The sequence below is a fragment of the Cricetulus griseus genome, chromosome 6 (assembly GCF_003668045.3).
Source record: "Cricetulus griseus strain 17A/GY chromosome 6, alternate assembly CriGri-PICRH-1.0, whole genome shotgun sequence".
In the NCBI taxonomy this organism is placed as follows: domain Eukaryota; kingdom Metazoa; phylum Chordata; class Mammalia; order Rodentia; family Cricetidae; genus Cricetulus; species Cricetulus griseus.
Window position 1 is genome coordinate 71,834,073 of NC_048599.1, and position 22,593 is coordinate 71,856,665.

The 22,593-nt window shown below is 35.9% G+C and overlaps 1 protein-coding gene across 4 annotated transcripts in view; it reads left to right on the plus strand.

Annotated features, from left to right (window-relative positions):
• The window catches only part of Elp4 (elongator acetyltransferase complex subunit 4), a 205,347-nt gene that overhangs the window by 42,488 nt on the left and 140,266 nt on the right, over nt 1–22,593 (plus strand). For all 4 annotated transcript variants that reach the window (XM_027422316.2, XM_027422314.2, XM_027422315.2 and 1 more), the window contains exons 5-6: nt 9,072–9,211; nt 21,245–21,329. In XM_027422316.2, the coding sequence (XP_027278117.1) occupies nt 9,072–9,211; nt 21,245–21,329 (225 nt within the window). The remainder of the gene's footprint in view (nt 1–9,071; nt 9,212–21,244; nt 21,330–22,593) is intronic.

The window sequence follows — 22,593 nt, forward strand, 5'->3', positions numbered from 1 at the left end:
TAGAAGAATGACAGGATAGCTCAGCAGGTAAAAACACTTGCTGCACTGGCCTGACAACCTGTGTTTGCACACCCAGAATATCTAACCACAGAGCTGACAAATGTCCTTTAGCATGTCTGTTCCCACACTTAACACATCTCTCTCTCTCTCTCTCTCTCTCTCTCTCTCTCTCTCTCTCTCTCTCTCTCTCTCTCTCTCTCTCTCACACACACACACACACACACACACAATTTTAAAAGCAACTTTAAATGTAGCTTCTATAGAGGATAATTTGATAATATCCTTCGAAATTTACCTCATGAATGTATTTGCTCAGCTGTAGAATATGTAAGAATTATTCACATAGCACATTTGAATAGTGAAAGATTGAAAATAACCTAAATGTCCATTAGTAAACAAAAATGACATATATTATAGTATATCTAGAATGTAAAATCACTCATATTAAAAGCTAATAGAGGATAATGGGGTAAATTCAGAAGTTTGTAACATGTATAGTCTAGTGTAGCTATGACTGAGAATCTAAGATGAATGTAGCTCATGTGCTTAGGAAAGGGGGTTAACTGACAGGTTGACACTTAGAGAAGATGTAGGGACTACTTGAACCTCAGTAGTAGAAGGGCATGTGCTTTCTCTGTTAAATTTATGAAGTCATTTATTGATTTGGGGATTTTTTTCATGTGTTTACTTCTATAGTTCTTTATAGATCGCAAATATTGACCCCCCCCTTTCAGATACATAGTGGATAAAAATTGTTAACCATTAAAGAAGGCTGTCTCCTTACACTGCTATGTCCTTTGCTATATATAGAAACTTTTTCATCATATGTAATCCCATTTCTGGGTACTTAAGAATATTTCCTGTGCTATTTGACGCCTTCTCATCCTGTGCCTATGCCTTAATGTCTTATCTGTTTTTCTCTGGTAGTTTCAACCTCAGATCTTTTTTTTTTTTCAGTTTTTTAATTTAAATTAGAAACAATCTTATTTTACATATCAATCCCAGTTCCCTCTCTCTTCCTTCCTCCCATTCCCCAAACCAACCCCTATCCCATCCCTCGTTTGCTCCATAGAAAGGGTGAGGCCTTCCATGAAGGATCATCAAAGTCTGTCACATCATTTGGGGGAGGCTAGGCTGAGAGAGTATCCCTACATGGGGAATGGGCTACCAATGTCCATTCATACACTAGGGATAAACACTGTTCCACTACCAGAGGCCCCATACACTGCCCAGGTCTCTTAACTGACACCTACGTTCAGAGGGCCTGGTTCTGTCCTATGCTGATTTCCAAGCTGTCACTCTGGGGTCCATGAGCTCCCCCTTGTTCAGGTCAGTTGTTTATATGGGTTTCCCCAGCCTGGTCTTGACTCTTTTGTTTATCACACCTCCCTCTCTACAACTGGATTCCAGGAATTCTGCTCAGTGATTAGCTGTGAGTGTCTGCTCCTGCTTTCATCAGCTACTGGATGAAGGCTCTAAGATGGCATATAAGGTAGTCATCAATCTCAATATAGGGGAAGGGCATTTAGGATAACCCCTTTACTATTGCTTAGAATCTTATTTGGTTGTCATCCTTATATATCTCTGGACATTTCCCTCGTGCCAGATTTCTCTTTAAAACTATAACGTCTCCCTCTATTAAGGTTTCTCTTTTCTTACTCTCCTCTATTCTTCCCCTGATTCAGTCTTCCTGGTGTCTCATGTCCTCCCCACTCCTTTTCTCCCCTTCTCTTTCTCCTAATTCCCTCTCCCCTCCCTGTATGCTCCCAATTTGTTCAGGAGCTCTTGTCCCTTTCCCCTTCTCTCGGGGACCATGTATGTCTCTCTTAGGGTCCTCCTTGTTTCTTCCTCTTGTATCTTCCCTGGGGGTGTAGATTGTAGGCTGGTAATCCTTTGTTCTATGTCTAAAATTCATATGTTAGTGAGCACAAGCCATGTTTGTCTTTTTGTGACTGGGTTACCTCACTCTGGATGGTTTCTTCTAGTTCCATCCATTTGCCTGCGAATTTCAAGATTCCATTGTTGTTTTTTTCCCTCTGAGTAGTACTCCATTGTGTAAATGTACCACATTTTCTTTATCCATTCTTCAGTTGAGTAGCATCTAGGTTGCTTCCAGGTTCTGGCTATTACAAATAATGCTGCTATGAACATAGTTGAACAGATGTCCTTGTTGTATGAATGGGCATCCTTTGGGTAGATGCCAAAGAGTGGAATTGCTGGATCTTATGGTAGACTGATTACCATTTTCCTGAGGAACAGCCATACTGATTTCCAACGTGGCTGTATGAGTTTGCACTCCCACCAACAGTAGAGAGAAGTGTTCCCCTTTCTCCACATCCTCTCCAGCATAAACTGTCATTGGTGTTTTTAATTTTAGCCATTCTGACAGGTGCAAGATGGTATCTCAGAGTTGTTTTGATTTGCATTCCCCTAATGGCTAAGGATGTTGAACGCTTTCTTAAGTGTCTTTCAGCCATTTTAGATTCCATCTGTTGATAATTCTGTATTTATTTCTATACTCACTTTTTTAATTTTTATTTAAATTAGAAACAAGATGATCATGTAGTTTTTTTTTTCAGTTTGTTTATATGGTGGATTACATTGATGGATTTTCATATGTTGAACCATCATTGCATCCCTAGGATGAATCCTTCTTGATCATGGTGGATGGTTTTTCTGATGTGTTCTTGGATTTGATTTGCCAGTATTTTATTGAGTATTTTTGCATCAATGTTCATGACGAAGATTGGTATAAAGTTCTCTATCTTAGCTGTGTCTTTGTGTGGCTTGGGTAACAAGGTAATTGTAGCCTTGGAGAAAAAGTTTGGCAGTGACCGACCCTTCTGCTTCTATTGTGTGGAACTATTTGAGGAGTATTGGTATTAACTAGTTCTTTGCTTATCTGGTAAAATTCTGCACTGAAACCGTCTGACCCTAGGCTTTTTTTTGGTTGGGAGACTTTTGATGACTGCTTCTATTTCATTAGGGGCTATAGGTCTATTTAAATTGCTTATCTGTTCTTGATTTAATTTTGGTAAGTGATATCTATCCAGAAAATTGTCCATTTCCTTTAAATTTTCAAATTTTGTGAAGTACAGGTTTTCAAAGTATGACCTGATGATCCTCTGAATTTCCTCAGTGTCCATTGTTATGTCCCCCTTTTCATTTGCTTTTGTTAATTTGCATATACAAATACAAATAAGAAGGGAAATATGCATTATAGGCCAGGTACACAAACTGCTCAGTCAGAAATGCTTATTTCAGTCAAGAGCTGAGCTAAAAATAAATAGCTGCACAATTGAGATATAAAAGTTTCATTTTAAAATTAAACCAAATAGTGTATTCCCCATACAACATTTGGGTTTTGTAGCTACCTCTGGAAGGTGGAGAGAAATCATAGTGTCAAGAATGCAAACAAGATGGATTAGTGTGTTCACTCCTCAGAGGCCCTTGGTGTCACACTTAGGTTTCCCAGGTTTCCTAGTCTGGGACCCAAACCTGCCCTCTGAAGCCTTGTCTGGTGTGCTGAGGATCAGAGTATTGTGTGCCTGGGCTCTGATGGGCTGTGAACGATGCACCCATGCATATACTCACCTTTGCTGCTGGCTGTTCTCTTCCCAACTGGATCTTGGTTGTTTCTCTTCCAAATGGCACAAAGTCCTTGCCTGAGAAATGCCTCTGTCTGCTCTGCTAGGTTCATCACACCTCTTGTGTTCCCATGGTGCTGTACAGACCATGGCAGAGGTGGTGTTCCCCATATCACCCTCGGTTGGACTCACCCCAGGGTGATTGTAGATGTTCCCAGCATTGGCTTGCCTTACATCACTTCCACCTCAGCATCTGTGTCTGCCCTGCCTGTCTCTCTCCTCAGGATGTTCACAGCTTGTGGTTATTCACCTACCACTCAGCCTTTCTCTGGTTACCAGTCTCTTACAGCACTCTGGCCAAAGAAAGGGTAGCCCTTTCTTGTCAGCTACCACTTACCCCATTCTGGGTATGGATTGGGGGGGGGGTGGGATGCCAATGGGTGCTTCCCCTGTATGTAGCTTTCTTCTCCATGAGAATTAATTAATCTCATCGTGCTTATGCCATCCTTCCTTCCTTCACAGTTCTCATTTGGCTTCACCCTCCTTTTTATGAATTTATAATGTTCTTTCACTTTTCTTCTGTTAAGGATAGAATCTATTCTTTCTTACCTCACTTGTGTGTGTGTGTGTGTGTGTGTGTGTGTGTGTGTGTGTGTGTGTGTGTGTGTGTGTGTATGTGTGTGTGTGTGTACACGCGCGTGCACGTACATGCGGAGGCCTGGGCTGATGTGTAAAGTCTTATTTGTTGTTGCTGCTGCTTTTGTTGTTATGTTTTACAGTGCTGAGAATGGAACTTAAGGCCTCATACTTGCTAGGTAAGCATAATCACTGAGCTGTATTCCAGCCCAATACCAGGTCTCTCTTGAGTTATTTCCACTTTAATTTTTGAGACAGTGTCTCTTATTAGACTTGGAAATCAACTACTAGCTGGCTATCCAATGAATATCAGTGATATGCAAATCTCTGCCCTCCAAGACAAGAGTTACAGATGCATGTTGCCACTTCTGGGTTTTTATATGGGTATTGGGGATCTTAACTCAGATCCTCATGCTTGTGTAGCATGGCTAAGCATCTTCTCAGCCCCTCTTATCCAGACATATATTTCCACAGATCACACAAAGGCAAAACCACCATCTTACTTGGGGCTTCCATTGTTTCTTTGTAAATTATAATTTAGAATATTTTCCTATTTATTCGGTGTTCTATTTTTTCCTGGGGGTTTGCTGAGATACTATATTATCTACAGTGACTTCCTTTTTCACTCTGCATGAAATATTATTTTCTCTTTCACTGCTTTATTTTCTTCAAGACATTATTTAAAGTTGGAAATCATATATTCATTTCAGCACTTGAGTCTATTTTAAGATATAAGGTAAGGCTGGGTGGTGGTGCACACATTTAATCCCAGCACTCCAGAGGATGAGGCAGGTGGATCTCTGTGAGTTCCAGGGCAGCCTGGTCTACAGAGTTCCAGGTCTACAGACAGCCTCCAAAGCTACAGAGACCCTGTCCACCCACCCACCCCCAAAAAAGGGAAAGAAAATGTTTTGTTTTATTGATATGTAGTGTATGTTCCATAAAATGAATTAGTGGGTAAATGAAGTGATAATAAATTGTAATCATTAATACTACAGTAAGTAGTCACTTATTTTTTATCTTACTGTCAGTGCTCAAATTTAAGTTTGCTTCTGTTTACAAGTGTGTGCTTCCAATTTTAAAATAGGAATCATGTCTGGCTTCTTCACTTTTTTTTTTTGTCCCATCACAGTAATTTTATGTTCAGTGACTAACCTATACCAATGATCTTTAGCCAGTGCATATTTTCATCTGTTTTCTGTGTTCAGACATCACTTTGTAATTCCCCAGTGTGAAAATAAACAAAATCATTTAGCTCTCTGTATTTCCTTGAACAAAATGCAATTTCACTATTTTGGTTTAAGAGTAAAAGTGTAGAAATAGTGCAAAAGGAGGTATATTGATTATCAGAGATGCTCTTTAATGCAGATTGTTACCAAATCTAGCAAGTGTAGTCCTAGTCTACGTGGGGAATAAGAAAAATGAAAAGGATGTGAATACAGAAGTTAGCCACTTAGTAATGCATAAATGTTTCACTCAAGCCAAAGAATATTTAGTTTTAAGAATTCTTCCTATCTCACCAATGATTTAGATTCTTTGTCAAAGGTGGACTTGCCCTCTTCTCACCCTACAGATTGCTGGCCTGCAGTGCAATCTGGATTTCACCCCAGAGTTGTAAGTCTCTAGTACCAACAAGTCTGCAACAATTCATGGCAGCATATCAGATTCTTGTTATAATTAATGGTTTAGCCACAACAATTCTGTTAGATATGTGAATGTGTCAGTGTGCAACAATTTTTTTCAGTAAGTCAAAGGACAATGATAAATTTTCTGATTCTCTAATAAATCATAACTAATACTGATATTTATATTATGTTCAAATTTATAAAATGTTAATTGCCCATATTGCATAGATTATTTTGAGAGCATAATAAAATCAAGATTAGCCCAGGTCTAGTAGTTGAACTGAGGCTTTGAATGGTTTAGTGAATGGTTAGATTCTTGCTGTTTTGCCAGGCTCTCAGAAACAAGACTTAATAACAATGGTGAGCCATAGCTTATGTAGACTATTTGTGTGTTTTCTCTGCAGTTTGTTGCTTCCTAGAGATGTAGTGTGATGGTGTTGGAGTGTCCTGTTGTTATGTTGCTCAGCTTTCCTCCTCACCTCCTTTCAGATTTCATTTTTTAGCACAGTAAAAACTTCAATTTTTTGTATTCCACAGATGGTGAAGTTAAAGGTAGTTTATGTATGTATAATAAAACTCGTCATATGTAAAATTAAAGCAACATGTTCTTAGCATGTGAAATAAATGAACTGCTTTCTCATGATAGGTTGATATAAAAATGCAATTTGGTTTTTATGACAATGATATCTTTATAGATAAACACTGTTAGAGTAACAACAGTAAGCTTTCATTTTCAAAAGAAATTTCTAGGTCTCAAAAGAGTTCAGTATTTCAGAAATCTGACTGTATGCTAATATTATATGTCTTGGATAGAAAAATTGCAAAACCTTTTATCCTATGAAAATATGTTTGTTTTGTTTTCCTTTTATTGAAAGATTGACATCTTTCATCATTAATGAAAACTGTTTCTACCTTATCAATATTTTTGCTGTCATATTTGATCTTAACATATAAATAAGTTAATAACAATTATAGTAAGAAAACTTTCCAGTTTTATTTTTACATTTTAATGAATTGTTTGTGTTCTATATGTAAACTGTCACAGCATGAAATCAATTTTCTGCCTTGATTGATCCAAAATCTGGGAATTCTGTCACACTAATATTATAATTAAAAACATTAATACTGACGGCAACTTAAAAAGCATACCTTGCTTTTTGGTAATTTGGTGTGTTTCTGTGAGTGCATGGGACTTCAAGAACCTTCAATCCACTAATAAATTTATTAACTCAAACTTAAAAGAAGTGAAAAGTCTCTCTTTCTTTCTCTCTCCCCATGGTCAGTCTGCTAAAATAGATTATTCATGCTTATTTGATTCAGGTAGGCTTTTGCAAGCTTCCCTACCAGGCCTGGGAATGTGGTACATTGAGGCCTTTTCAGAGGCTTCTGACATAGACCAAGCTTTTATTGCATGGTGTTTTATTATAGCCAAATCCTAGTCTCCACCCAGTTTGTAGGCACTCAGCTTATTCTTTTGAATCAGGAAAGGTTATCACCTACCTTAATCCATGCAGTAGCATGGATTAGGGACACCAGTGTGCCCCAGGATTCTCAAAGAGGATCCTGGAAACTTCTGGTTTCTTCTTTTTTGCTGTCTTTACTGAATTCTATTGGGCCTTAGGGGGATTTGCATCTGAAATGGGCAACCTGGTGTTTTTCTCAATGAAGACATCAGATCAAAGTTCAGTTAGTCAAGGCCTTTCTGAAACATTAAGAGGGCTTGGACTTACACAATAAAAAGATGAGCTCTCGCAGAGATTGCACTAAAAACATTCTGAACTATAATCCGGATAAAGAATCAATTATAGGCCAAAGAACAGACCTTGTTTAAATTGCTTTAGACTAATAACTTTACATTTAAAAACCTTTACACTGTATTTTTAAGAAACTTATTTTAATGTCATATAATTTATTTGTCAATACTTTTCATAATAAATGGAGAATTTGTATCTTAGGAACCATAATCCTGCACATATTATTACTGCATTGAAAAGATTATATTGAAGCCAACTAATAGATGTCTTTCATTAATGAAAATAAATAGTACCTTATGGAGAGATGCACATTCATTTTATTTAGAAAATAAATGTAACACCCACAGACTCAATCTAGGAAAAAATGCTTCTATTAGACTTCAGGATGTTTTATTTCATGTGACTGTATAATTTGGTGTTTATAGGCATTTAATTTAGGAATATGAATCATTGAAATCTTAAATGCAAATAGCTAGTGTCAAGCAAACGTATGTTTAGGTAAATTAAAAAATTGTCATTCTGTAAGATAAGAACCTAAGAGTTCTCATGTTTCTGCAGAGACTGTATGTGTTTTGAGCATCCCCAAGTTTGTCAGTTTCTTAGCACTCTGGAATGGTTACAATAAAGATCAGATCAGAGCTTTTATGGGAAGCTGTTGCTAGGTGAAACTTGCTAATAGTTCAACTTTATATAGAAGGGTATGGGGACAAGGGATGTATTGACTAAAATCAGCCTAGATTCCATTCAGAATAATAGTTAATAAATTTTTACTCACATATGTAAATAAATTTAGTGCCAATAGTTATTAGTTTCCTAAGAGAAAGTTGGTATCTTGGAGAAACTGTTAATAATGAATGTAAAACCATGAACTAATGATCATGTCAAGTTTCCGATGGTCTCACATAGTTCCCATACATTCTCTCACTCTCACACATGCCTTGATCCTGTCTGGACTCCAGTACATATTACACCATCTTCTTTGTTAAAGTTTATAAGAAATATTGTACATGTATACACATTGTCCTATGAGCATTTAGTTTCAATACAATATTTAGTTAAACACATTTTAAATATTTGATTTCTGTTGGGGCTTTCACCCAATGAATTAATTTGGCTTAACTTCATTTAGTTCTTGCATGTCCTTATTCAATTTGTCATTAAAATGTGAGCTATTATACATGAATTAAGAATTATGTATATTGAATTTTTAACTTAAAAAAGAGATGTATGAAATAGTTTTAAAATGAGAAAGGTATATGAATTTTTATAAACTTAGGAATCATTAACACTGAAAAACTTCAGAAAGTTTAATTCCTCACTGTATATAGTTTGGCTAATAAAGGCTATTGTATGGGTCTTCAAATTCAGTAACTATATGTGTAACAGCTTTTCCTCATTAACTGGATAGAAGACAAAAAATTATAGTGTAAAATAATGTTGTTTTAATAACCAGCACAATTTTCTGGCAGGTTGGGCCAGTGTCATCTTCACGATTTGGTCACTATTATGATGTATCAAAAAGGATTCCTCAGGAGCTACTAGGAAGTTCAAAATGGCATGGATTCTTCCTCCCAGAACACATAACTTCAGATCTTAAAGGAGAACCCTGGTAAGTCAATGGCTGGTATAACAGCAAATTCGGACTTCAAATATCAGTACATTACATTTTTACCTCATTTTTGAGGATTTCATATGCAAAGATATAGCCCAATAATGCTAGTTTTCTACAAATGCATAAGAAATTACACATGTATTTTGTAATACTTTATTATATGTTGTTTTTTTTCTGGTTCTGTACACTACCTATTGGCTTATAATGTGATAGATATGGTACCTAGCTAGTTACAATTCTATTTGATTTTACTTTCAAGGAAATGTGAAACAGTTGTAATCAGGACTTCAACCCATAATGCATAAATTCTTTGGTGTGATTAATCCAGGAAAATGTCTAAAGCACTACTGCTTGCTAATACTTTTTAGTAAGTGATCTTTTAAAGGTTAAGCAAGTGTATGCTACTTTTTTCTTTTTCTTTTTTTTTTTTAATATTGAGTCCTGTCTGAATTCAAACTATGTGTCCAATTATGACCTTGAGATTTCTGATTTTCCTAGCCTTACCTCTAGAATGCTGGGGTTTATGGTATATGCCACTATACCTGGTTTTATGCAATATTAGGTAGGGCTTGAACCTAGGGCTTTGTACATGCAAGGTAAACACTCTTGACAACCAAATTACATTTCTTACTTTATTTTTTAAATATTCATTTATATTAAGACATTATGCTTTTAGTGATGCTGAAATAAAACACTGTAATTTTAGGTGGCAAGATGGTTTAGAGCTAGAAGTTTTTCTAAGCAATCTAACCTATTGATAGTGATAAAAATTTATTAAAGGAGAATCTGAAAGTTACAGACTTGATATTAAAAAATGTATAAATATTAAGAAAACTTACTTTCAGTTCTTACCACAGTACACTGCTGAACAGATTTTAGCTTGCATTTTCTTTAGCATAGCAAACCATTTTAAAGTAAATTATTAGAGAGTTTATAGACAGAGTTGTGAAATTAAATTATTTAAATGTCTTGTTCTGTTCTAAAAATAATACCAGCAAACTTAGTCAACGCTACTCAACTTAAGTCTTTTGAATTCAGTTTTTTCATTGGTTAACAGGTTCTGTAATCTATAGTCAGAGACTTAAAATTCCATGTGGGTATTTTAAGGCTATGATAAAAAATGACTACTGTGTGTTGGGCATGCTACTATACACTTTGCATTTATTACCCCCTGTTGTCCTTATGTAAGCAAATATTTCTTGTTTTCCAGAAGATATTGACATACACAGTCCAGAAGATATTGACATACACAGATCTAGCAGGGTCTCAGTTGAATGATGGAGCCAGGAATAACATATTGTATCCCTTTCCTTGTGCTTCATTCATTCCTTTTGAAGACTTTGGTATCTGTCATTTTCATTGTTTTGTTGCAGACAAAAGAGTACTAATGAAGGAATGAAAACATGGTTCTGGTACTGGCTTCATTCTGCTGTGCTCTTGAGGTCTTCCCTTGAATTCAGTGAAGTCAGTACCCCCATGTAAAAGTTGGGGGCCAAGAAACAGAAATACCACATATTTTCACACATTACTTTTCTTATTGTTAAGTTTGAATCATTATGTCAATTAATACTAGTTCCAACTTTGATTGCCCATTGAACTACACACACACACACACACACACACACACACACACACACACACACACACACACGTGAGCAAAAAGTGATAATACTGGCATTCAAAGTTAGAAGTCTGTGATGGTAATAATTCTATACTGTTTTATTCATAGAATGCTCAGCCATATAAATTGAAATGTGAATGAGCTGGGTCTACAGCCCAGTTGTAAAGTGCTTGCCTAGCATCATTTCAATCCCTAGCACCGCAAAAATAAAATAAAATAAATAAAATAAAGCGTGTATAAGCGATAGTATAAACAAAACCATTACATTTATAATTTAAAATATACATATTTGTTTTAAAGAGCAAACATTTTTATGCCAGAAAATAGGAGGATTTCATTCATTCATTCATTCATTCATTCATTCATTCATTTAAAGGGAAGAAGTTAAATTTAGTCAAATGCCTCTATCAGGAGGAGGACTGTTCAGGTATTTAACCATTCACTGCCTATTCATTTAATTCCACCAACAGCCTTTTGAGCTGACTAATACCACCATAGTTTGTGGGAACTAGAGGTCAGAGGTGCTAGGCAACTTTACTGGTGTTTCAAATTATAAGTCACTAAAGGCAGTGGGTCTCAGTTGCTACCCCTTTAGGGTCAAATGACCCTTTCACAGGGGTCACATATGAGATATTTACATTATGATTCATAGCAGTAGCGAAATTACAGTTATGAAGAAGCAATGAAAACATTTTATGGTTGGGGGTCACCACAACATGATGACTGTATTAAAGGGTCACAGCAACCACTGCACTAAGGTAACAGTCAAAATCATGTTTGTAAAATCTCCATGTTGCCAGGAATGTGCAACTCATCAAGCTGAGGGATGAAAAAACTACACTTTGATGAACTGTGAGGATGTAGTCAAATGGTCTTTAAAATGTATAATTGCTGGAATGTTTTTTGAAAGCTAGCAGTTTTACAAAGAAGAGGAAAATTTATAGATTTTAATTATCAAGACGGTATTTCATTTCATAGTAGTTAACTGATAATTCATTTATTTCATATTAAACTTAAATGCTTAATTAAATGTAATTAAACTTTAAACATGTAATTAAATTAATTTTGAATATGGGTACTTTACCATGTGAGATTCATTTTAATTTATGAAAAGTGTATGCTCATTTCACTGACATGAACCTTACTGGTTCATTTATAAAACAATAAAGCCAAGCCTTATACTTGTCTATACTTTTTCCATAATTAAACCTAGAGAATATAGTTGTGTCTCACTAGCATATGTGAGATACAATATATAATTTCATAAATTCAAAAGGCTCTATTGATAACATGTGAATATTTTTATAGCAACTAAAACTGAAGGTCATTTGAAATTTGCAGTAATTAATTTTAAATTACTGTTAAGTTTATCTATAGAAAATGTTCATACATATACTGTAAATTTTCAAATTAGAGACTATACATTAAAAACTTGACATATATCACAATATTGTTGAGATCACTTTAGAGAGCTGGTGCCTACAATCCCATCACTGGACAGGTGAAAGGGAAGGACCAAGGGTAGCCTAAGACGTGTAACACCACCTTCAAATCAAAAGGGTAGATTTGACAAGTCACTGTCCTGAATGTCACAACATGATAAGATAAAGATTACAAAAGCTCATGCTGAACCTGGTACATGCGCCAGCTTGTTGGAGCCCACTCCCTTTGGTGGGATGCCATGCTCAGTCTTAATGCATGGGGGAGGGGCCTGACCCTGCCCCAACCTAATGTGCCAGACTATGTTGACTCCTCATGGGAGCCCTTACCTGTTAGGAGGAGTGGACTAGGGGTGGGCTGGGGGGTGGTGGAAGGAGGCAATTTGGGGTTGTAGGAGAGAGAACTGTAGTTGAAGTGCAAAATGAAATTAAAACAAAAAAAGCTCATGCTGAGACTAAGTCTGTAATTTTGATTTACTTTTTAAATGGACATTGTTTTGAGTTAATGTTTGACAACAGGTATGTCCAAGCACAGCAAGAAGAGTTGTTTCCTTACTGAAATATACTGCCATTCCACAGTTAGGACAGCAGACAATTTTCCTATTGATCAACAGACCTAACATGCTATCTAACCTGCTACTCCCACTTGTACTCATTGCCTTTCTGTGCCTGTGGCAAAATATCATGACCAAGACAATTTATGGATGAAGGCATTTACTTTGGCTTATGGTTCCAGAGGGATAAGAGTCCATCGTGGCATCAAGCATGGCAGCAATGGGCAGGCCTCATGGTTGGTACAAGAAGCTGAGAGCTCATATCTTCAGCACAAAGCAGAAGGGGGGGGGACTGAAAGTGACCAGGGCTTTTAATCTGCAGGCCCACCCCTAGTGACACAACTCTTCCATCAAGACTGTGCCCCTGAACTCTCCAAACAGTCCCAACAACTGGGAATCAAGTGTTCAAAAAACTGCAATATGGGGTCAGTTCTCATTCAAATCACCACACTGCTGAATCTTAGCATCCTACCCAAACTTGCATGTTTAGGCCCTCACCCCAATATCAAATTATTTAGATATGGGGTCTTTGTTATGGTTTGAATCTGAAATGGCTTTCACTCAGTCCAGAATGTATGGAACTATTTTGAAGGCTTTGGAGGGTCTGGCTGGTGGATAAGTTACTAGGAGCAGGCCTCAGAGGTTAGAGCCCTGGTTCCAATCCCATGGTCTGCTCTCTGACACAAATACCTGTCACCATGAAATCCACCATAGCTTCCTGCCCTGGTAAACTGAAATCTCTCTGAAACTGATATATCTGTGCTACTATAACAAAGTATGTGAGGTTGGATGATGGATAAAAATCAGAGGTTTCTTTTCTCACAGGTGTGTAGGCCAGAGACTCCAAAACCAGTGAACTAGCGGGTTTTACTGTATAGTGAGGGCTACCAGGTGCTGGGTCTCTCTTATGCCTGGACTGAGATTCCTGGGTATTTGCAAGCAGAGTTGAAGGTTTTTCAGGTGGAGTAAGTAAAGCCAAACAGCAAAAAAACTTATAAAATCAAAACAAGTGAACAAAGTGATAGTCTGTGAACTGTGAGCTAAAGAAAAAGAGTTAAAAAAAAACAACTACCATTGATACATGAGAAAGAAAGAGGGAAGATGATAGCCCTGGGGAGCAAAGAAGACAGCATCCACATCTTCAAAATATCCTGGAAAAAAATCTAAGCTGTGGTTTTCATATATGCAGAAATGTATAGATAATAAAAGAAAAAATAGACAAGTAGAACTATATTAGGATCATAATTCTGTTCCCCACAGACAATACAGTCACAGTCAGCAAGTCTCACTGGTTCAGGAATATGCTAGCTTACATCAGAGATTGCACTTTTCAACTGTCAGGTATTTAAAATAACACCCTGTGTTAGCTATCATATGGAAAATCAGTCACTCATATTAATTGTGAGAGTAAAAGTTATTGAAACAATCTTAGGAAAAGGAATCAAAAGTTAAGACTATTGTCTGTTTACTATTATTCCATTTCTGTGAATTTATCATAGACAATTACATATTATCAAAGATGTTCATATATATTACATGTTAAAATTGCTGCAAAAAGAAAAAGAGCCCACTGAGATCATTATCTCATGATAAAAAGTCTTGATTGGATGATGGTGGTGAAGCTTCATTGGATTTAGGTGCAAATGTAAGGAGAGAACCGACTACGAATATCAAATATTACAAATTCAAGGTCCTTGGGGGTACAAAGGCAAATAGAGTGATATCTGACAGAAGAGATGGGACAAGAGGTGTTCTTACTGAAGAAAGACAATATATGTTTACTTATATGAAACAATTAGAAAGGGGAAATTAATGTGGGAGAGCAGAGTGCTGCTAGAATGGAGCCTGAGAGGATCGGATGTTTGCACAGCTTGGGAGAGGTAAATATTTGATGTGGCAATGTGCCTAAGGACTGTGAAGGTGGTGCAGGTGGTGATGGGTGGGACCTATTCCCTTTGGGCTTTTTACAATCAAAATATCACAAACCAGGTAGCTTGAACCAAGAAGTCTACTCATCATGGTGAGGATCTGGAAGTCCAAACACAGGCTCTAGCAGGATTGCATTTTAGTGAAGATTTTCTCCATAGACAGATGCCAGAACTGTCCATCAAGTCACACAGCAGAAGGGGACATAGCCTCCCTTAGATATCTTTTATAAGAATACTGATCCCATTCATGAGGCCTTAATCCTCACGACCCAGTCACCTCCTAAAGATCCCACCTCTTAACATTATTGTATGTCAAAGTCAAAATAGGAATCTAGGGAGACAGAAATATACAAACTATAGCAGGTGGATAGATATAGATAGTAGTGAGAGTATCTTCTGACTACCAATAATACTAGGTATATCTTTTGATTGTTTCTGTTTTCAGGTTGTGAGTATGATAAAAGAAAAGATAATGGACATTTGAATAAAAATGGAAAAGAGATTAATTGTCCTCTAGGAGAGTGAGAGTATATAGTCAGATTGCCAAGCTACTTCAGTAGCGTCTTGGAATTTATAGTTATAAACTTCAACTCAGAGCTGTCCAGTGAGTGGACCTTTCTCTGCTGTTTTCAGATGCATTGAGTCCATAAAAAATTGGATTAACCAGAATAGTTTTGCTAAGAACTTTGTTGTGAAAAGAGGAAAAAGAAAACGTGAAGATATGGAATGACTATGGAACATGGTAGTTAATTAATTAAGATGCCACCAAGGGTATCACAATAAGGTAAAGCTGTCCACAGTAAATGAGGGTCTAGGAAGATTGAAAGTAGCTGGAGAGGAGAGTACATGAGGTTGAAATTGTAGAGGAGTGATTATTTGACAATGACACTAACTGATGCATGATGATGAAAGGAAACAGTGTAGGTAGGTGAATAAATGGAGAAGATCAAGAAACTGAAGAGCAAAATAATGGAAAGTGTGTGATGACCTAGGGTTGGATACCTCACACAACTGTTAGGGCCTGTAGGAGACATAATCTAATAATTTATCTAAGTAAGTTACTGACAGAAGGCAGTGTAGTGTCAGTCTGAATTATTTTTCATAAAGATCATATCTTCCCTTAACACTCTCCATGTCAAACAGAGGTTTGCTTGGCCATGGTATGAAGTATTTTTTCAAGTGTGGTCCAGAGGTCTTGCTGGTCATTGATCTTCACACTTATGGATATATTCTTAGATTCTGTGTCTTTCTCTCCTGGCAAGCTTCCATAGTCAGACTCAATTCAATGTTAGGTGAAAAGCATGACAAGAAAAGTCGGTAAATGACAGCCTTCAGGGTAATCCTAATGAAATTTTTAACTTGAAAATTACTTGTGAAAAGACTTCACAATCTCTGGAATCACATGTAAATTATATGCTAATAGACCTTTATAGCTCAGCAACGTATTTTATACAATTAGTTGAGACATGTATTGTGCCTATTGCCTTATAAAGTGTTTCTTACTACTTGTCATAGTTGAATCCTTGAAATATACATGCAAATAGACTTTTGGTAAGATAAATTTTATTTTTCCTTTGGCTTTCAAAATACTGTCAAAAGGTGCTTCATCTTTTTTTAATTAATTATAATTATGGATGATATATTTTGAGAATGACAACCTTAATTTTCTATAAGGCTCTGTATTTTTCTCAAATATTTCTATCAGGTTGTTAAACAAATATTTAAGTGACCAGAGTTTCTTATTTTTAAAATCCTAGCAAATTAAAAAGATTTTGAGCCATATATTTTTAAAATCATGGTGGATAAGAAAGACAAGAGAAAATTTAAAGAAGTTGCCTGTGTCCCACATTGAGCTGAGATGTTGGCACAGGCCAAGCCAAAGCTGGTTCCCAGGCCTCAGCATCTTCCTGCTGTGCATGTGGTGGTGCTCAGTTACCAATTAGTATGAAAATCTCCCTTATTGTATCACACTCCCTAGTTAAGTACAACAAGGCCCATTGGTGAAGATTTCATGTGTACAGCTAAAATATCTCCCCCTGCAACTGCATCCTGGAGTGCTTCATTTAATGTATTGAATGAAACATACTCAAAGTTCCTGAGAACCATAGCAGTGAGTGTGAACCCCTTAACGCTCCATGTTCCTCATGCAGAAGTTTTACCATAGAGCAAATTATTGAAACTTTAGAATGTTTTCAAGGCTGTCTTATTTGTTCTAATTTATTTGTGCTGATACATGCTCTCAATATATAACTTGAAACTAACTATGTAGACGAGGCTGGCCTTAACTCAGCAGAGGTCTGCCTGCCTCAGCCTCTCAAGTGCTGGGCTTAAAGTTATGCACCACCATGCCCAGCAAATATATTCATTTTACATGCCTTTTCTCTCACTTAATGATATATAACCTTGGACAAGTCATCTATCCTTCAATGAGCCTTAATTTTTCTGACCACAAAATGAGGATAATGACTGTAGTCCTATCACAAGGTATTCACCAAATGCTGTGACACCAAAGTCTCTTCAATATTTACTGTGTACCAAGTGCTTTATTAACTGATATTACTAAAAATCGTGTAGGCTTCTCAGGCAGTATATATGTCAATAGTCTGCTTTGTGCCTGTAAAATTTTCACTTGTCAACTTCTTATTTTGAGTCCATATTCAATTTTATATTTGTAATTTTTCTTTTAACAAACAAAAATGTATTTTTTGGTTTTGGGTTTTTTGTTTGTTTGGTTTTGGTTTTTTTGGGGGGGTTGTTTTTTAGAGACAGGGTTTCTCTGTATTGCTTTGGAGGTTGTCCTCGAATTCACTCTGTAGACCAGGTTGGCCTCAAATTCACAGAGATCCACCTGCCTCTGCCTCCCGAGTGCTGGGATTAAAGACGTGAGCCACCAACACCCAGCCAAAAATGTTGTTTTTTTTTTTTAGATAAAAATTTATCTTTTTTTCTATTGCCCAAGCTTTTCTTTCCTTTATGAAACTAAAAATAATTTTAAGTACTTGGTATTTTAAGTTTCAAAATTAGTCCCAGAGCTAGAGAGATAGTTGGGTCGTTAAGATCACCTGTTCCTCTATAGACTAGAGTCATCTATAACTTCATAACATTTGTAACTTCGTCTATAACTTCATAATATCTGTAGCTTCATCTATAACTTCATAATCATCAATAGCTTCAATTCCAGAGAATCCAGTGCTGCTTTCTGATCTCCTCAGGCATAGGCATGCACATACAGGCAAACACTTAAAAAATAAAAACAAATCTTAGAAATTTGTTCAAGTAACTATTTGTGTGCTTTATATTTTTTTAAGATTTTATTTATTTATGTATACAGTCTTCTGCCTGCATGCCAGCAGAGGGCACCAGATCTCATTCAAGGTGGTTGTGAGCCACCATGTGGTTGCCGGGAATTGAACTCAGGACCTCTGGAAGAACAGTCGGTGTTCTTAACCGCTGAGCCATCTCTCCAGCCCGTGCTTTATATTTTTATATATTGCAATAGCATTAAGCACATAGAACTGGTTAGCTCATTTTATTATATAAAAATTGTTAAAAGTTCTAAGAGTAAAGCAGAAAAGTATGTGCGGTTCAAAATGGGCTGCCATGGGCTTGGAGAGATGGCTCAGTGGTTAAGACCACTGGCAGTTCTTCCAGAAGACCCAGTTTCAATTACCAGCACCCACATAACAGGTTACAACTGTCTGTAACCCCAGTTCCAGGGGATCTGACACCCTCACACATACATGCAGGTAAAAACACCAGTGCACACAAAATAAAATTAGATAATTTTTTAAAGTAGGTACTCTTTAAGTATTTAAAATAGTCAAAACTTTGTTAAATGTTGGGAAAAAAGAGGCTAGGGACATGCTCAGTGGGTAAGGTTGTCTTCTGAGCTCCACACGCTCACTGTGACATATATGTATCTGAACTCTCTCAAACATATACACATATACATATAGATTTTAAAATGTTTGGAAACAATAATAGCAAAGCCAGGGTCTTATTTGTAGACAAAATTCTTTCTTGTAAACTCCTATCACTAGACACATGTGCACATGTATACACACGCGCGCACACACACACATTCACACAGAATAAAATCTCTCAACATTGGAGAATCAATAATAAATTCAAAATTTCCAGTGGAAATATAAGATATTTCTTTTTATCAATATCTATATATGTTTTTAATAAATATTTAACAACAATGTGAGGTAACTAATAGTACTTAGTATTTTAGTAAGGAACAAATCCCATTTTAAATGATTGATTCAGAAATTAATATTAGTACTTATTATGCATAAATGTATTTCTTAATTTTATTTTGGCAAAATTTTTACTAAGAACTTCAATTAATTCAAAAAATTTATTTTATTGCTTAAAACGTTCTAAGCATCTTTAGCTAGTCAATTATTTTATATTGATGATAAATAAGTAAAGTGATTCATATGAATTGGTTTTATGCCTTCACTTTCATTCTCCAAAATGAAACATTAACAAGATCAAGATACTATCTAAGGAGTGAGGGGAAATGAGAGAGAGAGAGAGAGAGAGAGAGAGAGAGAGAGAGAGAGAGAGAGCATATAAGAGAGAGCCTAACACGCAATTCAATGGCAAAGAAGTTGATTTTAAAAACAGGCAAAGGACCTCAGTAGACATTATTCTAAAAAAGGCATACAAGTAGACAACAATCTATGAGGGGAAACCTCAAATATCACTAATCATTAATGTATTATGTATATTTTAATCATTTATGTATCATTATTTATATTAAAATCCCAGTGAGATGTATTATAATGGCTATTATCAACAAGATAAAGGGTAAGTACTGGTAAAAATGTAAAGAAAGAGAAATCTTTGTACACTGTTGGTAGATGTATAAATTAGAAAACAGCATGACAGTTCATCACAAAATTCAAAGTACAAGTATTGTATCTACTAGAGCTACTCATGCACTTACAACTAAGGAAATAAATTCAGTGTATTGAAAGGATAACTGTATTCTGTGTCCATTACAGCCAAGATACAGAATCAACCTGTGTTATCGATAGTTAAATGGAGAAAATATGTTATATATACTAACATGTAGCAGAATACTACTTAATCTTGAAAGAGAATCCTGTTTTCTACATCATGGATGAAACTGGGGGACATTTAGAGGCTCTGTTAATACGTTAGGAGGGACTGGGTATACATATGCTGTCCTTCAACCCATAGTGAGATTCATCAGATTGGTAGCTGCAATGTATTTCATAATCTGGGGTCTTGGAGCATATCTAGCCCTCCTGAATAAAGTTAATTTACCCAGATGAAAATTGCATCCATTGCATTCACATACTAATACTGTATCCTGAAAGTTGGCCTAACCAAAACAAATGTGTGCTGAGGCAGAGCACTCTTACAGACTTGCCCCTACACAGTGTTGTTTATAGACATGTTCTTCACGTAACAGTAGAAAATGTCAACATTTCCTATGTTGTACCTGAAAGGGTGCAGTAACTTTATGAAACATATCCATGCTTTGCAAACCTTTGTCTCCTGGAGTCACGTTTGCTTTGTACGGAAAAATTTTCTTTTCTCCTGTTCACTCTGTTTCTGCAAGATAGGGACTTTGGAATCAGTGGCAGCTGTTAAGGAGCACATAAGTGTACAGAAATGTACATGTATTTTTGCTGAATCAACTTCTACTGATGTTACACACTAAGCAAATGGATGCTGCACTTCTTAACTTCACTCAGGTTTTCTTCATGCTTTCTGAGTTTTCCCTGAAACATCTCGCAACATTTATAAGGGATATATCTCAGGTATTCTTTTTAAGTCCCAAGTGCACCTTAAAAATTTATTTTACTGTTTTTAGAGTAATAAACAATGCTTGAATAGTATGTGAAATAATCTATATGTCCTCTTAAATCCATGCATTTATTTTTGCATCTTCTTTTAACAAAGGAAGTGGGTAAACAATAAATTTAGTAGATTATGCTGTTTGTCTTCATGTGTCCTAAAAATTCAAATTATTAAGTTATTTTAGCAGTTTGTTCTAAGAAAATTAAAACTTTGATGGAAGATGAGCTCAGGTGATCAGGACATTGATTTGGGAGTGTGTTGCTTAGCAGTTCATTAACTATGTGTTAATTATGTATGATTACTCCTGAAAAGCTATGGTGGCTTCATCTTTTAGGTTGCTTCATTAAATCATTAATTTTCTTGGAGGTAACTAAGCCTGACATAATTAAGTCATCTCAGTCTCCACAGATTTTTATCCTCCCATAATGTCAAAAACTAAGGAATTTAATATAAGATAATGTAACTAACTCCCTTTCATATTGTCTTCATATTTTAGATTGCCTGACATTGATGTGATGCATTTTCTTTTATATTTAAACACTCTGATAAATTCATATTTTTAATTGTTTACTTACTGTTATAGAAAAGATATTTTACTTCCTGTGTAGTAAGACTGTTTATGTATTTGAACTACTTCTTACCAACAGTTCTTTGTCAGGAGACTATATGAAACTGCTTCAGTTCATCCAGAACATCATTTATACTGAAGGATTTGATGGATCTAATCCCCAGGTATGAGGACTCCAAAGCCTTCTTTAGTCATGTACCTATAGAATGTTGTTTTCAAATCTCTTGGACATGCTCGGAGAGGCTGAGAAAAATCAATAATGTACACCCTGTTTTCACAGACAGTATAAATGGGTAGGAAGTATTCATGTAAATCAGAGTTTTAACTTGGTTCTCAGGATGCACACAAAACAATCACGTGCTTTCTCAATGCTGATTGTCTTTAAATACCTATTAGTAGCTTCTAAGATTAATAAGTAGTTATGCTTTTTAATTACTTCTAACACTACAGGGTTCATATTTTTCTATTAAAATGTTCATATTGCTGTTATTCAAACCTTAATTCCACATTACCTTATGTGTAAGCATTATCACAAGACTTTATGCCTTGTTACATTACACTTTGAATTGCTTCATTTAATAAAAGATATATTTTTGCTATATTTTATAGCATAACTGTTCTCTGTACCTCTAATTTTATACTTTCTCCAAATTCCCAGTACTGAAGATGTTCTTCTGAGTGTAATTTAAACAAGCGAAGAAATTATATTGTTAAATATCATGCCTTCCAAAGATTTATCTCAGTGATTTGAACTGTATTTGACATTAAAAGATATATATTATTTTATTACTTAAAGATGTACATATTATTTTAACAAATGTATCTCCACAGCAGTTATTTTAATGGAGACGAGCTAGAAACTAATTTTTGGAATTTTTATCTACATTTGCTGTTAATTCATTGGTTTTTAATTTTTAATCAATTTACTTGCTATTTGTAACAATTTCTCCATAGCAAAATAAATAATTTTTAATTGATTTTGATTGCCAGTTCAATAGCAGGCTTAAAATATTTATGTGTATCTGGAAAGTATTTATTTATAGATAGCTTTTAATGTTTCCCATAGTCTTTGTAGTGACCACTGGTATTTAATGCAGTTTTTCTTCATTCCTTATTACTGCAATTTTTGTTCTTAGCTGAGATTTATGGGGGCCATGTCTTCTTTTGGTGCCAGTGTGCGTCTGGAGAGGCAAATTGGTCCCTGACAGACACCTTTCTCCACTTGCAGTGGTAGCTATGGAAACAGGCATGTCATAACAGTTCCTGTGGTGCAGTGTGCAGAGCTGCTGCTCTTGCAGAATGATGACACCTCTTCTGAAAGCAAGAAATTTATAAGACGCAAAAAAGTAACAGAAATCACTTTACTCTTTGCCAAGGAATATATACATAAGCTCCTTAAAAACAAACCTCCTAAGAATACTTGTGTTG